General features: G+C 47.6%; 2 protein-coding genes across 9 annotated transcripts in view; one reads left to right on the forward strand and one right to left on the reverse strand.

Moving 5' to 3' along the window:
• The window catches only part of LOC125960111 (probable splicing factor, arginine/serine-rich 6), a 4,000-nt gene extending 3,403 nt beyond the window's left edge, over positions 1 to 597 (reverse strand). For all 5 annotated transcript variants that reach the window (XM_049693312.1, XM_049693311.1, XM_049693314.1 and 2 more), the window contains exons 1-2: positions 412 to 597; positions 1 to 326 (exon numbers count right to left, since the gene is read on the reverse strand). The exon at positions 1 to 326 is cut by the window's left edge and continues 165 nt beyond it. In XM_049693312.1, coding sequence (XP_049549269.1) covers positions 1 to 233 — 233 coding nt within the window. In that variant the 5' untranslated portion in view covers positions 234 to 326; positions 412 to 597. The remainder of the gene's footprint in view (positions 327 to 411) is intronic.
• The window catches only part of LOC125960040 (cGMP-dependent 3',5'-cyclic phosphodiesterase-like), a 427,252-nt gene that overhangs the window by 385,228 nt on the left and 19,524 nt on the right, over positions 1 to 22,500 (forward strand). For 2 of the 4 annotated variants that reach the window (XM_049693191.1, XM_049693192.1), the window contains exon 2: positions 18,138 to 18,233. In XM_049693191.1, the coding sequence (XP_049549148.1) occupies positions 18,231 to 18,233 (3 nt within the window). In that variant the 5' untranslated portion in view covers positions 18,138 to 18,230. Of the gene's footprint in view, positions 1 to 1,644; positions 3,098 to 4,120; positions 4,238 to 18,137; positions 18,249 to 22,500 lie in introns of those variants that run through there. The other 2 variants (XM_049693189.1, XM_049693190.1) reach the window with 2 other exon arrangements.

The following is a 22,500-nucleotide window of genomic DNA, read 5'->3' on the forward strand; positions in this document are numbered from 1 at the left end:
AGCTCTACTCGGGCACGGCGACCGGAGATCGTGCGTCCATCGAGTCCGCGCACCGCGTCCTCCGCGTCGCGCGCATCCTCGAACTCCACGAAGGCAAAGCCCGGCGGATTGCGAGCGACCCAAACGTTCCGCAGTGGTCCGTAATAGCCGAACGCTTCCTCGATGTCCTGCTTGCTGGCGTTATTACCTAACTCACCAACATAAACCTTGGCGTCATGCGGATAGCGAGACATCTTGAACTGGCTGGTTTGGCGGTCTCAAGGCAAGCGTCGTCCGGTGTATTTTTGTAGTGGTTCAAAAGTGTAGCAGACAAGTGGCTGTATTTACTGAACAAAAACGGGTTAATATCCACGAAATTCAATACCCGGCCGGCGCCATTTCCCCCTTCCCAGCGCGTCCCCTGACTCTTACCATATCTTGCCCAAGCCAACAGTGCAAAGCAGCGAAAATCCGCCAACTCAACAATTCCACAGATGGTTCACGCGCTTTTTCGTACGCTTTTCAGCGTCGCAATTCACAAATGGATCGATTATTTTCTTCCACCACGAAAATATTTTTCAAAAACCTTTTTTCGCAGCACGCGCACCACGCACCAAAAACCATCGATTTGCAAGAAAAAATTTTGTACCACTTCTGTATCTTCTCATCAAGCGAACAAGCGGCTCACGAGTTTTCAGATTTTTCTCACTACACCAACTATTTTTCTCACTCATTTAGCCGGTGCGAGACGGAACGTAAACGTAGTGAGAAAAGAAATTGTAGCATTAACACTGCGCCTAGACGGCAACGAGAAAGCTGAGAATGAGAAAGGCGAGAATTTTTGAGAAGTGAGCTATTCTCGTTTTGAAGATGAGTAATTCTCCGATTTGCCGCTTAGAGCGCTGCCCAAGGATTCCAAAGGTCATTTTTTCTTAGCAACTACGACTGTTGCCAACACAAAAAACGCCTACTACATTGTTTCACAGGTAGTTTGCAGGTAGCTCAATTCTCAATTCTCCATTCTCTCTTTTCTCGGTTTTTACACGAGCGGAAAAAATTTCGCTCCGGATTTGTATGGATTTGACATTCTCAACTTTTTCATTCTCATCTCATTCTCAGCTTTCTCGTTGCCGTCTCGGCGCAGTGTAAACCACGTTTTTTAAAGTTTAATGAAACAATGAAACAGTTTTTACCACATTGGATCGGTTATTTAGCCACTAAAACTTCAATAATTAACCCTAGAAATCAGTTAAGCGTACGGCTCGTCCGTCCTTACATATGTTTAAAAAACCCTAGAAATCTTGAAACTTTTAGAGGCTTTTAGTTATTTTTGAATTTTGCAGTTAGTGTGATATTTTCAAGTAACATTTTCATTAAATTGTCTTCTTTATAAGATCACCTGCAAAAGAACCGCTCATAACAATTTGGAAACAGCGGCTAAAGGCACCCATTACCATAACGCACGCTCTCTTGCTCGCGGTCTTCCTCTCTTTGAATTTACACACGAAGACACTTCGGATGGTTTCGTTGAAGCCGTAAAAATGATCTCTTGGTTGTTCCGGTTGTTCGGTGGCCCATACTAGTGCATCCTGCTACTACTCGGCGCTAGTAGTAAGGAGTAATGCCTTTATCGCCGGCCGAGGTTGCTTAGTTGCGTGTTGGAAGTGGAGCCGAACACAACGTCGTCGCTATGTCGCATCGGCTCATCCCTTATCGCGCCCGTATACGTGAGAGTTTCGCGGTTTCGCGCAGTGGTATCCCCCGAGGCAATTACACGTGGTCGACCACTGTATCCTTCTTACCGCCAACAGTACCAGTAGCAGCGGGATTGGTTTTGTGAATCGGGTCGCCATAGTGAAGGCAAACTGAAGCAAGATTGCGAAGAAGCAGTATCTGTCGCGAAAGCAAATAAAGCAAATGCGTGCAGGATAGCCGGACAAAACGTAACGGAAAGCGCGAGCCACGCGGTGTACGGTGTAAATTCATCATCCGCCGTCTCGTCGGGCGCCCGCGTTTGTGCGTGCCCATTTCGCGCCGGTGATTACATAAAAGCGATCGAAAACATCGATCAATTACCGTTCTTGGCCAGCCCAAAAAAAAGGGCGAAAAATTCAGAAAAGAAAAGAAAAAACACCGGTAACACCGGTTAGTTGTTTGTTTTCGGTTTTTTGTGATTCCGCGTCCGCGAGGTCCCAGCCGGGCAGCGCTTTGGAAAGTGTGTGACGGTCGGTCGAAGATTGTGGCCTTTATTTTTTGTGGCTCTCCCATTCATGTGTTGCATGCATGCTGCATGTGCAAGTGCAGTAGTGCTCGTCGGCCCGAAATTCCTGTTCTCAGCAGCAGAAAAGATAACGATTCCATTGCGGCGGTGCGTGTGAAGGCGCGTCGTCGACGCATTCCTAAAAGGCCGGCAAATTGGGCATTATAGGTGGGCATATTACAGTTTGCACGTTCCAAAAGCGATTGACGCCACTGCTACAGGAAACAGGAAAGGTGCATTTTAATGGTCGCTTAATGAGATTTGTAAATTTGTGTGTGAATTTGAAATTCGGTGCAAAAAGGTGTAAAAATTCCATCAAAAAGTGGAATCTCGTGCCTGCGTGTGTGTGTGTTTGTCCCGTGCCCTTTATCCGATCATTATCACGAGAAGCTGTCTGCTAATTTGCTGCCCATCCCCTCGAAAGCAAATCGAAAACAACAAAAACATCGTAAATCGATCGTGAAGTGATCCTCCCCTAATCGCGCTCTACAAAAAAAAAAACAAACAACCGAAACACGAAACATGGCGTCGTACAGCGCGGCATCGGACGATACGGCCGAGATAAAGTGCGGAACGCCAACGTCGCCGGGTGTGACACGGCAAGACGCAATCACGTCCCTGGACCACTACGAGACAGAGCAGCTCCCCAGCGATAGTGGCAATGACCACGACCACGAAGACGACGCCAACGGTGGCAACGGGTTCGACGGTGGTGACGATGGAGCCGACGATGGCGCCAATCCGGTCCCGGTCGGGGCCGGCTACGAGCCATGCGATCCGCTAATTATCTTGAATCTATTCCAATCCCTGTCCGCCACCACCAACTCGCTGGAGTTGCAAATGAAAATCAATCTTCATGTAAGTTCCGCCCCGGGAAGACACCCCTAAGGCCATCTCGTCTCGTTTCGTCTCGTGTTTACTGGGACACGGGGCCGAGATGCCGAGACGGGATATGGGTTTCATGGCCGCATCGTAACCAAAATGCTCCCGATAGGCAGATCTTCCGATAAGCGACCGCGCCCGGATCGCATCCTCAATGAACTCGATTGTTGGTCGACGATTGAATTTCTTCCGCTCCATTACCCCCCCCCCCCCCCCCCCCGTCATGGCCCGCGCCCCCGTTAACTTCATTAACTGCTACGGATCCGATGGCACGAATCCGTGATGTAACCGTAATTCGATAGATCTGTGCCCATCTCCACTGCGCTTGACGGTTGTCTCTCGCAAACGAACGAATCAAAATAGAATAAAAACCTCGATGCCGGTGCCGGTGCCGGTCCCGGAGCATATCGGACGGCTGTGCCGCAGTGAAGCCAATTAGAGCATTCGAGATGGCGCGTGCGTTGTGCATCTGCGCCTCGTGCTGCGTTTCTTGTTATTGTTTAATCAACTGCATCAACCACTGTCTCTGGAGCCTGTGCTAGATACTTGGGACCAGACTAGAATGGTACTTTAACGCTTAAAAGCGAACATTTTGCTTCTTCGACTCGTGGTTCAATACTCCCCCTTTTTTTTCTCTTCTGCGTTCTGCCTTTTATTTTGTCAGACCATTAAAAATGACATAATCAACAACGATGTCATGTCTACCCCTCGATCCGGCAGCTCTACCCCCTTAAAACGATCATCGTTACCGGTACACCGGTAATGGCACATAATCACGCGCGCCTCTCGGTCGATTACGAAATACGCGGCACAATGCGGCGAGCCCGGATATCGAAATAATGGTCCAGTGCTAGAGAACTTTAGAACCCCCGCGCGCGACTAATGTTCATCATTTGAAGCAACGCAAGCTACGAATTTAAACCTCATCAACCCCTGTGTAACACCCAAACTCTAACGTAATCTTCCTTTTCCTTTTCTCTCTCTCTCTCTCCTTTACAGCTACGAGCCCTCACGAAGTCGGCCTACGTCTTCCTCGTGCCGATACTGCATTCCAGCGAGGAGGGCCTCATCCAGGTCATTAACGATAACGTGCTCGAGAAGGAGATTCGCTTTTCCGTAAGTAGCACGCGTAATACTGTTCATGTTTTTCCGCCGTCCTCCGTGTGTCTCGCACGCGCCAAACCCAGAGCAGAGGACCGATGTCGAACCGATCGTAACCAGACAACGCCCGGGATGGAGCGCATCAGCGCAAAGCAGGGGGGGGGAAGTAAGGGACGCTCCATTCGAATCTCAGTCTGGGCCTGAAACGGAGGAGAAGAAGGGTTGTTCCCGGCAAGGTGTCTTCCATCTTCCGCGTCGTGCGGCTGACATTGACGTCGCAATTTACGTCACACCCGCGACAGCTTAGTAGCTTAAAGACCTGAGATCGTTATCTGGTCGCGGGGACGCGTCTTCGCAGTGTGCACCATAGGTACACACCCTCCCCATCCTCACACAGGGCACACCCGTTTCCTGACCGTCTACTCGTCCGTACGTACACTACTAGCACGTTCGATGTTACTGTCATCAGGGCACACGGTCTGGCATTTCGGTTGTTCCGTCGTTGTGTTAACTTCTTTGTGGCATGGCTTTGTGGGTGGGAAGTGGCGAGTGAGGGGGAGAGTGGTTGCGGTTCCGACGCAAGAATATGAACCGTAAATTGATTATTGATGTTTTGCATTGCCGTTGGAAGACCGCGTTCTCGGTGGTGCAGACGAAAATATCATTTTAACCTTTCCATGTTGGTCGAGCATTTCGTGCCATCGGCAACAGCAGAACGCAGAAGGGTCTCGTCTTCGATTTCTTGACGATTTGGGCGTACAATCGATAAGCGCGCTTTATGTGGCATGAAGCAAAGTTTAATGTTATGTTCGGCCTTCGAAATGTTAACCATTCTGTTGGAGAAATAATGTGTATCAGCTCGCTACTCGTTGCGCAAGACGGGTTCCAGTGTTTTGTGTTGTTTTGTGGGAACAAACAATTGTCTACTCCCTATCCTGCAGCTATTGGCTTGCAAATATCCGATGCTTCTGTCGGTGTGGTTGACTAAGTAGAGCATACGGTCCACCACTTCTAAGCGCAGGCCACAGACCAACCAATCAGCCCTCCTCTCGGACAAGACGATGGCAAGATGGTGATAGCGAAGACCAGTACTGCAAACTGGTACCACAGTGCTGCATATCTCATGAGCCGCTTGACAAACTCGTCAATATTGTCTCCCGGCCCACAGTCTACCCGGCCTGATAATACAATCAATTTGCATGTGACCTCACCATCGCTCCCTCCCCTCCCGTCTGGGCTACGGAACGGCTTTGCTTGTTGACGCTAACGCCACGGCACAATATTTGCCCAAATTGTCGGTAAATGCTGTTACAAACGACGAGGACGACAACGACGACGACGACGACGACGACGACGACGATAACACTGCCGGCAACTGAACGTCTGGACTATTTCCGTACTTCTAAGACATAATGGCATAAACAGCACCAGTAAACGTAATGCTCCACAAACATGGTGATGTGTGGTGGCAATTTGTTCCGGTGGAACGAACGAATCGAAGCAATAGCTCTCATACGCCCGGCCCCGGTAATGTGCGCCAACGCCTTGCAATTACTTTCTCAATCAATTCCCATCCGGTCCAATAGATTTTCCCTTATGTGCACGCTGTGAGCGCAAAGCGCTTAATGTAATGTTCCATCATTTGTTTTGTGGATTAGTAACGGACTGGCTGGGTAGATGGTGGTAGGCGCCTAATGATGTGTAGCACCTCGAGCTCACGCCAGACGAGGCGGACGAGCTATTGTTTAATCTTGCTGGCCCATTAAGGAATGAAGATCCTGCTGGATCCTGCGCCAACGGAGGTTCCGTTGGCACATAAATCCAAAGACTGGAAAGGGAAGAGCTGGCACACAATTTGCGGATCGTAATTTATGAATGTTAAAATGGCGATGCGTTGAGTTGTTAAATAGTGTTAGCATAAATCAGACGGTCGGTGGCAAAGCATAATTCCTTCGCTGTATGGTCGTCCATTTGAATCCCACTAATTAATCGTAACATCCCGAGCGCAAACGGGTAGTGCGCATGCGTACAATGATTTCCCCCGAGGCAAAACTCTAGTCTGACTTTATTATCCCATGATGACTGTCATTTGGAAGTTCGTTGGTAGATTTCCCTGATGCTCGCAACCTCGCAGAAACCTGGCCTGATTAGGGGACGAATTCGTTTAGAGCATCCATTTCATTGCGCTACTGGGAGTTGCGGAACAGCCCCAGAGACCGAAGGGCAATTCCGGGACCGGTAAAGTTATGCTCTAGCCTGCAGTAATCGTTCGTTCGGCTTAATCGCTTAGCCATAAGCAAGTTTTAGCTGAAATTCCGAAATCATCCAATCAAACATCAGAAGACGTAAATTCGAATGAGTGCCGAAGGTTGGCGATATCAAGAGCGAAGGTTATCCCAACTAGAGCCCCTTAGTCGTGCTTCTTCAAATGCCATAAATTACGTGCAGCCAAACTTGGCAGATCGACCACCGTGGCCCTACTCCAAACGTCAGCTATTGGGGCTGGGGGCCTCTGGCCTAGTTTCGTTCGACTTTACTTTGGTGTACCCTCCTGTCGCTCAAGGGAGCATATCATCGGTCAACAGACAAACAGTGGCTTGCGGGAAGGTCACGGAATTCACTTCCGTGTTTCTATCGACAGACATCCGACAACAAGCGCTGGCTAGCTGGTTACTGCTGCGAGTGTCTATCTATCGAACGGTATGTGGCGATCGATGATGTTTGAGCAGCAACCCGGCGAGCTTCAGGAGGGAGATTTAACCCTCCGGCTCATCTCTTCGGCTTTTTTCCCCTTTTTCATCGTTCCGGATGGATCGATACGCTGGATCGTGATGTTTTGGATCGAATTTGATGAATGTTTGTGGAACGATATTCTACCCTGAAGTTTGATGTCGTATGATTAATAGTTTCTTATTTGCATTTTCTACCTTCTTCAATTTGATCGGCCCTCGTTGATAAGAACAATTCACTCGTTGGCGCATAGTAGAGTTATGTCCGCCTTATAGTGTAATGTTGTCGGCCATAAATAATATCGCACCAATACGAAGCCAAATGAAGGCGTCTGGCCGCTCCAGGGCTAATGTTTCATATTCGCTGCACCGTAATTCCTGAAACGCCACTCGCTCTCTCTCTCTATCTCCCTTGCCAAGAAAAGATCAGAAAACCGCCACCTCAACCACAACGGAGGGACAGGCGGAAGAAAGCTGGGACAATTTTCATGATTAAGTAGAAATCATTTTCTTCCAGCGCTAGGCACCTTCGAGCACTATCGGGTTTTTCCCTTCCTTCCGATCCGATAAGCGTCTCCATCCGATACCCCACCGTACCGTCATCTGTGCGCCATATTTCTGGAGCACCGTGGATCGGTGCTTTTGTTTTTATGTCTTCACAAACGCCGTCGACGGTATCGCTGCCTAGTTGTTCCCTCTTCGGTACAAGCGTAACCCTTTGGGTGTTTGAGCTTGAGGTGCCCGGACATCGTTCGGTTCGTTCCCTCCATGACGGCGTTTCGCTCTTCCTCCTCGTGCAACAAGAACCAGGCTGGAGGTTCAGAGCCGTTGATATCGGCTCTCCCTGCCATTGACGTCAGTCCTAGTCAAGGAAGTGCTGGCAAGAAGGTCGCCCGATCCACAGCAACCCTGGTTTGAGGTTAAGGAATTAAAGGGGTTTGTTGTTTTTTTTTTTCTTCTTACTCCAAACCGTTCACTGCACCGAAGGTACGCTGGTGTGCGTGCGCAGCCAGCGGTCTTTATCTGCTGCTGTGTGTTGGTTTTTTTTTATTATCTTCACCAGCATTGCTCAGCGCTTATCTAAATGAATAATCATCATTTCGGGCACACTTTAGCGGTCAAACGCTCGAAGACGCTTCGAGGAGGTCGCTAAGACACTCTGCTGATGCTTTTTCGTTCGTTTGTCTCCACGTGCGAGTGCGAGTTCATCGTTTTCGAAAGGCAAAAACCTTTGCAAACACCTTCTTCGAAGTAATTGGCTTCTCTGTGTGTCTCTGTGCTTACGCTCGGGCAGCCAAGAGCGTAGAGGCTAAGCACCGCGGGACCGCAGCCATGCTTTTGTGTTATCTTGTGCCATGATTCATCGGTATCCATCTCGTGCGCCCTGTGTGTCGTTGGCCTATGGCTATGCTTTGCACCGACCACCGTCACTTTATCGTCTGCAACAAAGTCGTTCCGCGGGGTGTCATCAGATAGTATTTAGCGGGCGAATGAGGTAGGCTTGCTTGTGGTCGGTGCGTCATACGCAGACTTCTGAAGTCGGTGACTCCGGGGCTCGGGCACTCCTGCGACCCCGGTCTATAATGTGATGCAAATTTAATTGAATGAAGCGAAAGATATTTTTGGCGAGACTAACAAACTTTGCGCCACAATCTGGGCATCGCATTTCGTGGAAAACTGTGTTGCACTCGCCTGACACTCATCGTTGTGGTTCCATTGGGAGAGCGCAAGTGACGAGACAACTAAGTCATATATTACGAGCGAGCTGGGTTGGAGATGATGGTAATAAAGATGAGGTAAGCTGATATGCGCCTGCGACAGTTATGACTCGTTGGCCTCTTGTTTTGCTTAGGCTTTCTAAATATTTACCACCAGACAACGTGTTATTTAAACTGCAGAAGTCAGTTAGGTGAAAACAGGAGTGTATATAATGATTAATGTCCTCAAATATACCATTATTTCTTGCAAAAATATTTACTTTAGTGTGTTTTGAATAAGACACTAACTCACTATTCATTGCATCAAATGGATTTTAAGTGAATTGTCTTCTGAACATCCTGAACTTGAACATTGAAGTTGAACTTTATGCTTTATTGAAATAACTAATTTACTAAAAGAAAGCGTGCTACACATTAAATGAAAACGCCGTGTTCAACGTGTTTACCATCTGTCGCAAAGTGTCGTCCTCAAACCAATTAAGTGTACTCAGCCGGAGAAGAGCAGCTTAACATTCCGAATTCCAGCACTCTCAAACGCGCTCGTAGCCTGCTCCCATTCCTGCGGTGACTGTTTCCTGGTACTGCTTCAGTCAAGCAGCCAGCAAACGGTTGCGAGTAGGCTGCGATCGGCAACTCGCAGTGAAGCGCTTCATAGAAATGATGGAGGCGCCTCGAGGACCTATCCGACGCTTCATTTCTTTCAGTTTCTTTGTGTGTGGCCTTCCGGTTCCGAGGTGTTCCGAGGAAAAAGACATCATGCCGTACACGCCCGCAAGAAAGCGCAAGAAAAATGAAACTTCCTCGAGTGATGGATAGGCGTACCAGCTGATTGAGAGCAATCAGCTCGTTAGTTTGTCGTGCTGCTACCGCTCAATTGACGATCTGCTATTATTTTTCTTTCTCTCTGTGCCTCACTGGCACTGTCCGTGCTTGGAGAAACGTCTCGATGGGTTACTGTTTTGAATTGATTCGATTTGAAAAGCATTTGCGTTTAAAAAAAACGTAAAAAATCGTTCAGCCTTAAAGGTATCAGCGATCGTCGTAAACACGTCCTTTCTTTTTTTGTTGCAAGGTATCGGTATTCCCTTTCGTTTGATGTTTGCTAGGATACTGCTATTCATCAATGTGGCTCTCCACTAATGCGATTATGGCCATTCGCGGGTCCTAGGTTTCCATTATCCACTGCAACCCACCATCCGGTACGGTACGGACGAAAGCGAAACCCTTAACCTTCCCCTACCAGCCCCCCTGGAAAGGCCGCAAGCGATCGAGGATACGCAGATAAACGGTAGAGATTGGATGTGATTCGAGCCGTCAAATTCGGAGAAAAAGGGAAACCATGTAATGCGATAATATTTCAAAAGCTGTCAGGTTCGTTTTTGCTGGCCCGATCAGCCGCGTGATGCTCGCTCCCGGGCTCGCAGCCTCGCAGCGCAGGACACACCCGTCGCTAGGGCATAAAGGTGGAAGGTGAACGAGTGAATGGCGTGAGTGAGTGTTGGTTATGCGGAAGCAAAAATGTGGAAAACCATAAAAGGTATACCTCTTGATGGAATGTTCAAAATGAAATATTAACGACACGCGGCAGCAGCATCCATCTCCAACCGTCTCCTGTCCTTTATGCTCACATCACTAGCACTGGAACGGGCTAGTCGGAGTGATGTAGAGGTGAGTGTTCTTACAGCAGCGTGTACAGCAGCAAATTGTGCCGCATAGCCGTGCCCTTTCTGCCCTTCTGCAACAACGAACACGTGAGAATGGCATCAAACAATATGAGATCGTGTCCGGTATCATATTTTTCACGCTTGTGTTTCTTGTTATTGAATCATATGGTAGCGCACGGAAATATAATTTGTAGCGACATCAAAGCTATCCTTTGTGTGAAGGAAGAGGCAGGATAAAGGAGCTGTAGCGCTATTGTTTCTGGGAAAACATGAATCTAAACATGTTGATAGTTATGCTTTTGTGTGTCCAGTAACCCCAGAATATTGGTTAACGGTGGGCTGCATTTTATGTCCCAATAATCGAGATGGCGATGGCAGATGTGTTCATCGATTGATTCATGGATAATAGCAGATGTTACACGTATATTGGCGATGATAAAGTCTGGTGATGCTGTTGCACTTCATGTTATGACGCGTGTGTTTCATCATGTTATGACGCGTACACGCGTCGAGTATTGCGGCAACCAATCGATTCGTTTTTCGATGCACCGCATAAACTTTAAAAATACGATCCAGATCATCATTTGAATTTTTATTATTTATCCGAGCGCTACATGCAACCAAATATGTTATTTAGACTCATTATTCAAACCTAAGCTATTTACTGGTTTTACAATATCTTACCATCGTTAGTAGGATTGATGAAGTCTTGACAATCATAACATGGCAATGGCCTATTTGGATTGCGATGTAGCACAATTTTAGTTAATAAATCGCTAATAGATTCGTAAATTGTTCTTAGCTTTAATAGTGTGTTAGTACGAATCCTTGAAATTGAATCCCAAATTTACTTTCTACAGTTCTAGACGATTCAAACTGCATTCCAACGTTCATTTTGCAAATTGAGTGCACCGAGACAGCTGGTGTGCTAGCACTGTGTGCGCTTCATTAAACATTACATTTAGCGACAAACAATCAATCCTTCCGGGCAGCGGATGTTTCAAACCGCGTTGGGCAATTTGGTGGGCGTGTGTGGCCGCCAGCACCAGGCCGGCGTCGAGCCATCGAAGAGGAAATGATTGTTACAAACCGTAACATGCAACTGGTGGTGGTGCAGTGGTGGGATGCTTTGATGACGCTCTCGTACGCTTGGCGCTACTCGAACTCCACGAACTGCGCGACCACTAGGCTGGTGTTGTGCAATTGTTGCTGGATGTTATTTGCAACACCAGACAGGGTGCGGGTGCTAGGGTTTCACGGTAATGCATAATGTGATTACGAACGAACGAACCCGCCTGTTCCAGACCCCGGGCCAGCCATTCATTGGAAACGTGTCGTTCCATTGCATCACGTGTGGTCCATACGGGTGGCAAGGAATGGAAAAGGGGCGGATACTACCGCACGCGCGCGCGTGTGCGTTTACAGTCATCGTTGATTGATTCGTTCTTTGATTTATCACAAGCTGTGCTATTTGCGCATCGAAACTCATTAAAAGTTTTCCGGTTGAATTGATTGATTTGGAATGCCAACACACACTCGCACAAACACAACTAGCATTTCCTCAAATTCTTAATAACTTTTAGCATTCGGGGAAGGCAAAGTTGAAACAATTGCCATTTTCAAAACTGGGATGATAAGTTTAAAGTTAAATTACCACCAACTTTGCCTCAACCTCTGGCTGCCATTTGAAGTGTTGCCTGGCATTTGGTTTGGCCTTCCACAGACGCACACATACACACACACACTTTATATCGTATGTTGTGGCTGATAAAAAGTTCCACAAACCATCATCTCGTCGTCGTCTTCCTCCATCCACCAAGCCGACGGAGGGATTATTCATTATCGTGGTTTGCACCACAACTTTATCGCTCGGGTTTTGACGCAATAGCGGGTGCGGTACCGCCGGTCGGTCTAGAGTTTTGCACAATCTATCTTCCACTCCCGGTCCCCACTCGGTGCCAACCGGTCGGCAGAGCAGAGCAATTTTCTTATAAGCGCTGTCAAAAACACACCTTTCCACACCTTTTCCACCTCATCGGTAGCTCGGAACTGCAAACAAACGGGAGCGCCAGCCTCTCCCTTTGCATCTCCTTGCCGTTATCCACCACGTTGAACGCTTATCGTCGTTCGAGTGCGCTCGAGGTGGCAGAGTTTTCTTGTGGTGGAATGATGTTGAATGCCGAAGCCAGTGCGAGGATTCGCTCCATTTCCATGCGCGCTCCCATTTCCATTCGGTTTCACTTTTCAAAAGCAGACCGCACAAGCAACTCCAGTGCTGCTGTTTCGCTAGTGGCTGGACTACGTCGATGTCTAGCATTGGAACAATTGTACGACGTACACACAGAGTCTTGCAGCGTACCAGCAGCGTAGCGTGCTCAGTGGCTCTTGAATCACGTCCTGGTAGTGTCTTCCTTGGGCCTTGGCCATTCAAACTTTCGTTCGTTCGCCGCTTGCAAATGCTGATTGTTGCTGCTTGTCGTCGCTTTCGCTATACACCCAGCGAGAGAGAGCGGCATTTAACCCTCGGTTGGGCACCCGGGTACCCGGGTATCCATTTCAAGTTTCAGCGAAAAAATGAATTACTTCCCGTAAATATTTTTTCACGAAACTCCGGATCCCCAAAGTACAACTCATTTCACGCCGAATTGGCATCGGAATTGTTTTGATAACTAATATTTAACGGTAATTATGGGCCGATAAAAATAACATACGCCCAGTGGCACCCGGGTACCCGGGTACCCAGCGCGTTGCCTATGCATATGAGCTATGTTTATAAACACAAAACAATACTTTTGATCAACATTTATCAATATACTCGGGTCTATCAATTGTTAAATAAGTAAACTACAATATTTTAATGAAAATAAATTCAAATTTTAATTATTGTTGCGTCATAACACCAGCAATAGGTGAAAAATAAGTAACACATTATTCAGCCCTTCATGTGCAATTTCACCTACAAATTATTTCTAATACTGATTAAAAATGGTTTGTACAATGCCATTTTCATAACATATGAGTAAACCATTCGTTTATTTTGATTCAAAGGACTTAAGGTGGGGTTTCGGTTGACCCCGGAAACAAATATAGCAAGGGAGAGCTCTGATGGAAGTGGAAGCCACCGCGATAATTTAGATTCATATACCCTGTAGTTGATTCAGTATTTGGGAATTTCATTTTACCAAAAAATGCTCTATATTTCAATTTTTTCAAAAACCTAACAATCAATCTTACAACTTGCGCATTTAAGCAATTTTCAATTAGATAACTAGGAAACTTTTCCCCCTTGCGGATGAAGTAGTCGCCGTTCATACTACTTTTGCATACCTCACATGTTGTTTTCTAAAAATTATATGAATGTGATAAAACAATTGACAACGCGGATAACGAAAAAAAGATTTTGTTGCTTATTGTTCCTTGCTAAGTTCCAATATGTGTAAAGTTCTGCGACAATAACAAGTAAACTAATTGCAAGTAGCTGATCGATTGTGATGATTCTGTTTCTCCCGGGTAAGACATCAAATATTCTACTTCTCTGGCGTGAATGCTTGTCTATCAACCAGAAAATGATTGCCCGGTGGTAATCTAATAAGTCACAGATTAAAAAATAATACATTTTGAAATACACGGAAACTTCTTTACCATACACTGTTAGCTTTGCGCGAATGTATTGTGTAATCGTGAAGGTACCTTGATATGAATAGCTGCTCGTAAATTTGTGAGGAATACCTTAAAAATGGCAGCTTATGTTTTAAAAAATTACTATTTCGCATTATGCATTCCTCTCTTACTAAAAATTATGTACCTTTCACATCTGCAGCATCAATTCGTACAAATGGTATGATATGACGAAAGTGTTTGCTATGTCGGTCACCATGGTCAGCATCACTAGTATCAATTGTGTGAATTGTGCAAGAGCCTTTTCAATGCAAAACAGTTTAATTCGAAAAAATAATTAATTTCATTGAAACAATTACAGAAAAATACCATCAATTTTTGGATTTTAATGCTTGCTATGCGATGTACTCGGTAGAGAATGACAGTATGAAGGAGTGTCAATGATATTATGTTCCTTGTTTTTATTGTTTTTTAATGCATTTTGTTTTGATTTTGAAACAAAAACACTTTGCCAAGACCCTTAAATTAGTTCTTGTGCACTATTTTTACCATAAAACTGATTAAAACGGCGGAACAATCACTTAACTATGCAATGCACATGAGCTGGGTACCCGGGTACCCGGGTGCCCAACGAAGGGGTAAACGCCGGGTGCCCAACCGAGGGTTAAACGGCCATCTTGTCGTACTGCTGCAGTGCTTGAAAGTGTATAGAAACCAGTGAAAACACTTGCTGTGCTGCGCAACTCACAGAAGACTCACAGACAGCGTTTTATGAAACTATTGCGCGGTCCGCGTCCTTCGGTATCCTTCGTTGGTCCTTGGTTCGAAGGCGGCTCGATTGTAACAGGACTTTGCTCATCGTAAACAATAAACAGCCAAAGTGCTGACTCAGCACTACCGCAGGACAGTGAGCCCATGAGCATGATCGCGCCATAGAACGAAGCGACAACGAAAATATGAAGAAAAACCTGGGCGCCCGGGGAATTCTGCTCGCGTTACGGGCAGAACACAAAAACGTGTGCCGCATCCGGTGTCGGCGCGCATAAATCAGAACCATCCAGTGTCGATGCCGGTGCCGGTTCCCCATATCATCAACACCATCAACACCGCATCGACCGCGTGGTTATTGAGTTCATCCGGCCGTTCGTCTACGTGGCAAAAATTAAGATACTCCGACACCGAGCATCGGCCTCATGGATTCGTCCCTCATTCGCATCCACCACCGGATTCCGCATGCTCTCGTGCATAAAAAGCAGCACGCATCATGGGCACGTTGATACTACAAGGACGAGGGGGAAAGTAGATGCTCCGAGAGCCCCGAGACCATGACGTTGTTTCCGTAGGTTTTTTGGCTGACGATAGCTAGATGAGCTCGGTGCGTCGTCCATGTTCGAAGGTTGGGCGCCATTTAGGTGTCTTTTTTTTTTTGTCTTAGCTGGCTCAGCCAAAGGGTGGTGCTGCTGACGAAGACATCACATTACTGGGCGCCTCCTCCTCCTCCTCCTCCTCCTTCAGTTCGCTTCACTTTATTAAACAACGTGGACTGCATTGTCCAATTTCGATCGCCAACACCGAACGGGAGTGGATAACATGCCGGCCAGCAATCTGACAAAAGTGCTACGTGACTCCACTAGCATCCAAGCACCGGCTTGGCGTTTGATTTCGTAACACAGGAATAGCATCCTGCAGCCGGCGTTGGAATCTATTTTCGGACTGTGCCCAATTGGAACACATCTTATAGGCTCAGAACGGTGTCTCCATTTATGCTCGCCCACCTACTGACTCCCACGTGCAAAAGGATTCCTTTCTTCGTTACGGCTGTGGTACCAAGAAAGCACGGTGTCGTCGTGGTCTGCGCATCTACTTTCCCTCATTATCTCGCCGTTGTCGCGAGCGCGCGCACGCTGGCACTCCCACAGTACAGTGACGAAGGTCGCTCGCTCGACAGGCTTTTAGAGTGTTTTTGGAGCGGAACACAGAACAGATTCCGACAAGAGGGATTATAGACACAGACAGCAGGGCAGTGGGGTGGACCACAAGCAAAACACTCTGAAACTGATGGGGGTCCAAAGGCAAGAACAGGAAGTTGAAAAAAAACGAATTAAAACAGTATTCCGTAAATCCCTGTCCCTTCTCCGATAGACAGCAACAAACAGCGAAACCCGAAATCCCTTTTCTGCATGCGATAGAAAGTTTTCAATTTATGCGAATTATTTTCCATTAGCCCTCCATAAAGCTGCTTTTGCCTCGACTTTGCCTTTGCCGATGAGTGTCCTTCGTAATTCGCGTTTTAGCCATCCTCTCAAGCTAGCTAACTTTCTCTCCCTTCCCATTTGTTTTGGGAGCCATTTTTGTCTGCCAGGTGGCATTAGTGCTCTCTCCGTGCACTGTCATCTCATTAGCCAGTGACGCACGTTTCCGCCAGCGCGTCGTTAGCGGCTGCTCGACAACCGGAAGGGTAACCGACGTGCGTATTAGCTGGGATTGTTTCCCAAAATGTTTTCATTACTCTCTGTCGCTCTCTCTCTTATTTTGACCTTCGGGTGCTCAGACCTGCCGCTTATCCGGACATTCGAAATCAGCATATTTTGCAAACTCCCAAAAGAAACACATTTCCACTCCGATGCTTCGATGCTCAACTGTCATGCCAGTTCTCGGTCGGCTGTGCATCGTTTCCGTCTCGCATTTGATTCACTGTGCAATGCAATAACGGCTTGATTACGGGACGGGAAATTCAATCTTTTCTCCATTAACATTAAATTGTTGGCCGTTCCCACCCCGCGGGCCGCAGTATGGCCGCCGGGAATGTGACATTAAGCTTCCATAACATTCACTCCAAAAAGGCCGCCGTAACAGCGCTGGCATTTTCATTTCACATTCATTGCACTGGCCGCTGGTGGTGAAAGTTGCGGTGCAATTTATTCATATTTGTGCTTCCCTCGAACCCCGAGCGAAGCACGGGAAGTTCCGCGGAGAAGCACATTTAATTAATTGATATGCCAGTTATTACTTTCTGACATTCTGGGCGTCCGGAAGGTTCAGGAGTTCATCATAAAATTCAAATTACAATGTCCTTTTTTTTTCATTGACATTCTGTTTGTTCGAAGCTTCGGTGCGGAAGCGGAACATGCAGCGAGGGGGGAACGATGAGGATTGGGAATTGCAGCCCGGAAGCCATTTCAAAAACCATGAATCTCTGCCTGGGGCCCGCACCGCGCAGTGACAGACAATTCCGAGATATGCTTGCATTGGCCGCAGCTGGACTAACCTGACTGCAAAAACGCTGATGTACTGATCCTTGTCTCTGTCCGTTTGGGCACGTCGGGCTGTGCCTCTGCTGCTGCTGCGTGCTCTTTGGCGCGTAACTGAGAGTGAGGTTATGGCGCATTTCATCCAAGGATTCCCTCACTCGCCGGAACTGGACGCCAGAGTGTTGGGCTGTCATCGTGCGGTAGAGCGAGGATAGGATAGGGCGCCAGGCGCCACCACAACCCGAGAGAGATCAACATCAATCAAAGGCTGATGTGCTCAAACATCATGCTTTACGCACGAGTGTGTATGCGTGTGTGTTCTGTATGGTGCGTGTTACTAAATCACGCAGAAAATCGAAACACCACGAACCGTCATGGCCTTCTAGTTGATCACAGCACTGGCTATGCTTCGGCTGCTGTTCCGGTCATCCTGCTCTCATCAGCTGGACCATTCTTCCACATCGCTAACCATGCCGAGGGTTAGAGAAGGGGATGTGCTTTAATTTTTCTCTTTTCTCCTAACCAACCATCCGCTACGTCCGCTAGAGGATAGTGAGAGCATCGGGGGATAGATGGATGGATCTAAACGTATCTGCATGCAGGATGGATTGAAACAATGAGGCGCACAATGTGATTGGCATCGTTGATTACGGTCTGTGTAGCTCAAGGCTTCCGGACTGGCGAGTTTCAGGGCTTCCGGTTTACTTGCCTACTGTTTTTGCTCTGTGGTGGTTACTTCCTGTCTTTCCTACGACCGCCATCATCGCGACTCTCGTTCTCTCTCTCTCTCTGCAAAACTGGATAATTACTTGTTTCATTCCATTCAAACCAAGCAAGCGGCGAAAGAAATATTATAAATGCAGGCACTGGTATCACCATTTTCTTTTCTCTAATTCTTCGCTTCTTTTCTTCTTTCCCCTTCCTCTACTTCACAGATAAACTCGTCACATTTCCGCAGCGGTTCGCATCACAACGGCTACCCGTTCGTGATCGATGATCTGAACAAGGACTTCTCGGAAGTGATCGAAATGGTAAGCGCGCTGCATGTGAGTGTATGGTTTCCTTTTATACTGCTTTTCTGTGGTGCTGGTGATGGTGGTGGTGATGACATTTTACACGACGTGAACACGAGCAGCATTTAACACCAAATCACGATATCATTTAATAATTCATTCCGCTGCGTCTGGGTGTATCATGCGAAAACGGTCCCGTTAACATTCCTGGCGTGGCCTCTGGCCCCAGAAAACCAGCTGCTAGCATCTGCGAAAAGTCGACTCCGACACGAGAGAGAGAGAAAGATGGTAAATGAAATTTAGTTTAAATGGATTTCGAAGAACATGATGAAATGTGGCTGCCAAGAGAAACTTTCCATGCGCTTCATGATGCGGACGGAGAAGGAGAGGGAGAGCTAATCCACACGGAGTACATCCTTACCGTCGTTTTGCATCCCTTCCCTGGTTGGTTATTCCAATGTCAGGGTTATCGGGTGCATACGATACCTTCGTCGTCTCTTTTCAAGGTCCTCCCGTTTGGCAGGGAGCCATCGTGGTTTTACACATCGAGTCGAGCGAAAGTCAAACCGACCGACTAGTGTGCACTGTGTATGGGTGTGTGTGTATATGTGTTTGTGCGGGGACATGCTGTCTGCTCGTTTGGTCTGGAAGATTTTACTGGCATCACCCATCATCTTCTGGATGGAATGGATGGAAGGCTGGGGCTATGTGATCTCACATTCGGCATAAAATGAAGGCAAAATCCCGCTACCACCAACTCAAGGACAGGGATTGCTCTCGTTCGTTTCGATTCGCTTTCCCTCCCGGGAAATCCGGAATCCTTGCATCAGTCACGTGGCCGCTGCGCGGCACGATGGAGACGCTTGGTATTTTATGATTTTTTTTCAATTTACGCTCCCAATCCGTTTCAATCGCGCCATGAAAATGGGGCAACGGAAATAACGTTGTCCTCACCCTTTTGTGCGATGCAATGAAAATATTGTCCCAGCTTGTACGACAACCCAGGTTATGTGTTAACAACAACCGCATGCGCGATCGCGCGAAGTCAGTGCCACATCAAGTGATGTTTTGTTTCGTGCTGGCATCGTAAAAGCTGCGTGTTTTCATTATTACACCAGTGCAGCACCGGTCGGGCAGCCGTTGAAAGCATAAACACCGAATGTCATGTCTGTGCCGGCCGTACCGTCCGCCCGTATCATCAACATCGTCGGGTTGATGGGTCCGTAAATGAACGTGATTGTTTAATGGCCACTTCTGTTGCCTGTCGCGCTTTAATACGCTTCCTCGACACACGCTTTTCTTTTGCGCGTAGCTGGCAATCTACTTGTGCGCGTTGGTTTCGGGATTTATGATGTGTTTGTGTCAATCCCGTCGCCGACATACCGGGCCCCTTTGAAGAAGCAATTATTCGAATTAATTGTTTGGTTTGGTTTGGCAGAACAATGGCCACCATGGGCAACACAATAGCGAATGCATTCCACAAGTGGTGGCAGGTTTGTCGGATCACAAAGGGTATCACGAGGTATGTAACCTGAGATCTGACGAGAGGAACGCTTCCCCGGGGAGGGCAAAAACCAATCATCAATCCGATCAATCCGAGCCACTGAATTGCCGGCTCGGTAGTGTCACTCGTCTGTCCCCGAACGTGAGTCTCTGGTCTGGTCTGATGGATCTTCGGAAGCATGCCTACACCCTACCGCATTGCTGAGTAAATTGTGTGAAACATAATATTTATTACGCCATGTCCTCCATGGCCAGCCATCGCTTAGATGACGGTGAAAGTGGGCTGTACAGTGTGTAAGGATGTGTGTATGTGTGTATGTATGTCTGAACTAAACCAAGACACACTTTCGATGGAACGCTGCATTCCGAAAAGAGCACCTCGCACGTGGCTCCGAAGCTCCGCTTCGAGAGTGTGTCTGTGGAAGCCAATGTGCTGAGTAATCCTTTGAAAGCAACATCCGGCCCATCCGCACGATCTGTGGGCCACGGTAGCATCGTGCTTCAGTCCAACACCACCACCACCACCATCAGCCACCGGACACCCCTGGCAACAACAATCCTTTATTCGAAACCGTCGCTCCATCCGTGGCCATCCGAACTTCGAGTTCACTGTACGTTTTGCAGGGCACGGTGACTGCGAAGTGGCACCGGAGTGGCCGAAGTGCGCGGCGTAGAATTTAATCGCAAATTGGATCCCACATTAACGCAACCGCCATGAAATGAGATTCCGGTAAGCGGCGAGCAGAAGGGGAGGAGGAGGAGACGTTTTTTCGATATTTTTCCCCTCCAGTGGGCGCAGATCATCATCGGAGTACGATGGTACCGTGGTTGAATAGGAAAATGGCTATGGCTCGCAAGAGAAACTCGTGAAAATTATGGACTTATCAGAGTTTTTGGTAGGGGGCGAGGGAATAAAATTAATAAGCCAAGTTTAAGCTTGCTAATGCGTAGAGAAAGTATTTGGAAACTGTTTTCGAGCAATGGAAATTGGATTCGCATCGCAAAGGATAAGAGCACCCGTCCCGGAGACGGGGCTTACGAGGTCACTAAAACCCTAGCACCGACGGTAAAAGCTTTTCATCATTTCGGGTGCTTCTACAGAAAGACACTCGTAAACCAGCTAGGGGAACAAGTGTAAGGGAAACCCGGGGTGCTACAGTAAATAGCTGAAAAGACCCTTAGCTGGACCCCAGCCCAACGTAAACCGGAAAGAAGCAAATCCTCTTCTCTTTGCTTTGCCACTCTTCCCGTTTCCCTCTTTTCGCACTCACTTGTTTAACTTTATGGTGACTAGTGTTTGTCTCGTGTAACCTGTCCAACACCTTCGTGTCTGAAGCGTCATGTTACTTTCATCTTTCAGCTCAGTTTATTCCGGGAAATAATTAATAACCCGAGAGAAGTTCCACTACCCCGACTGTCTCTGTAAGCGGCAGCGATTAACGGGTTGACGAGATAAAACGCGAAACAGGGACTGCCAAGTCCGGTACCAACACGTTGCGTGTGTGTTTGTTTCGCGTATGTTCGGAAGCCCAGACCAGCAACATAATACCTTAAACCATTCACAAACCATTCCCTACGAGCATTTGCAAGCAGTATTTCATCTCACAAAAGTGCACAGACATACATGCACAGACAAAGCGATATTTCTCAGCGTTTAGCGCTACTTCCTTTCAAGCGTGTTTTTAGAACGCGAACACAAAACACAAAAGATGCAGCCGAAAGAACGATGAGCACATAAATTATGTGCGCTGCTACGAACAATGCATGCAATGCGGGTAATACCGACTAAATCCCGGCCCCGCGTGCACCGGTTAAATGGACTGGAAGTCGTAAATAAACTCCGGCTAGCGATGGTGTGCGTGTTCCCGGTGAAATTAACCAGATTGCACTACCAACCCGCAGGGGGGGGCGTACGATGCTGCCCCAACGCAAGCGCATCTTTTTTTTGTTTAAACTCAAAACATATCGTGTTTATATTGCGAACCCCATACCCCAAAGCGGACGCTCCATTCCAGACGATTTGCCATTAAAGTATGACGAGGCGACTATGAGTATGGACGAGGTGCTTAAGCGAACCGAATGGCCTTGGCTTGCGGTGTGCTCGTTATGTGCTACGAAGCGCAGCGAAGTGTTCTTGTGGGATGAGAACGCCGACCGCGATACTTACACGCAGACGAAGCGATCTTTAGGCGCTTAATCGGCACCATCATCGTCCCTCTTTTAGGATGTTGGACTTCCATTCTCGCTCCATTCACTTCCGCTGATTGCATCTCGCTTGTGTTTTGCGCCGCGTGCTGTGTAGTGTCGTCGCAAGACTCTAGCGTTTTCATTTAGGACCCTGCGCTAGGGGGCTCATTATGAGGTCCCGAAGGATGGGAAGCAAAGGCTGATGCTGCTTGGGCGTAAAATATGATAACAATTTGCAAGTCTTTTCGCACAGACTCTCTTTGCGTCTTTCGTTCGCTAGAAGGACGGGACGGAACGTAAATGTCGCTGTTGCCAAGCAGGAAAACTGTGGGACATACTGGGTGGTAGTGCTGGTGGAGCGTTCTCAAGCGTTCCTCTCTTGTCGCAGCTATTCAAACAATTTTCTTTTCAAAAGAGTGACAGCTACTCATACTATTTTACGCGATAGAGTGTGTTGTGAACGTGTACAGCAGTCACCGGGGCCATTTTGGCGGCCCCTGGTCTCATCCTCTTTGAGTGACGGAGAGAATTGAGAAATACATGCATCATCTTCAAACTCCCCCCGACAGCTGACAAGTCATTAGGCCTGAGTCAC

This window comes from Anopheles darlingi, chromosome 2 (genome assembly GCF_943734745.1).
Source record: "Anopheles darlingi chromosome 2, idAnoDarlMG_H_01, whole genome shotgun sequence".
In the NCBI taxonomy this organism is placed as follows: Eukaryota; Metazoa; Arthropoda; class Insecta; order Diptera; family Culicidae; genus Anopheles; species Anopheles darlingi.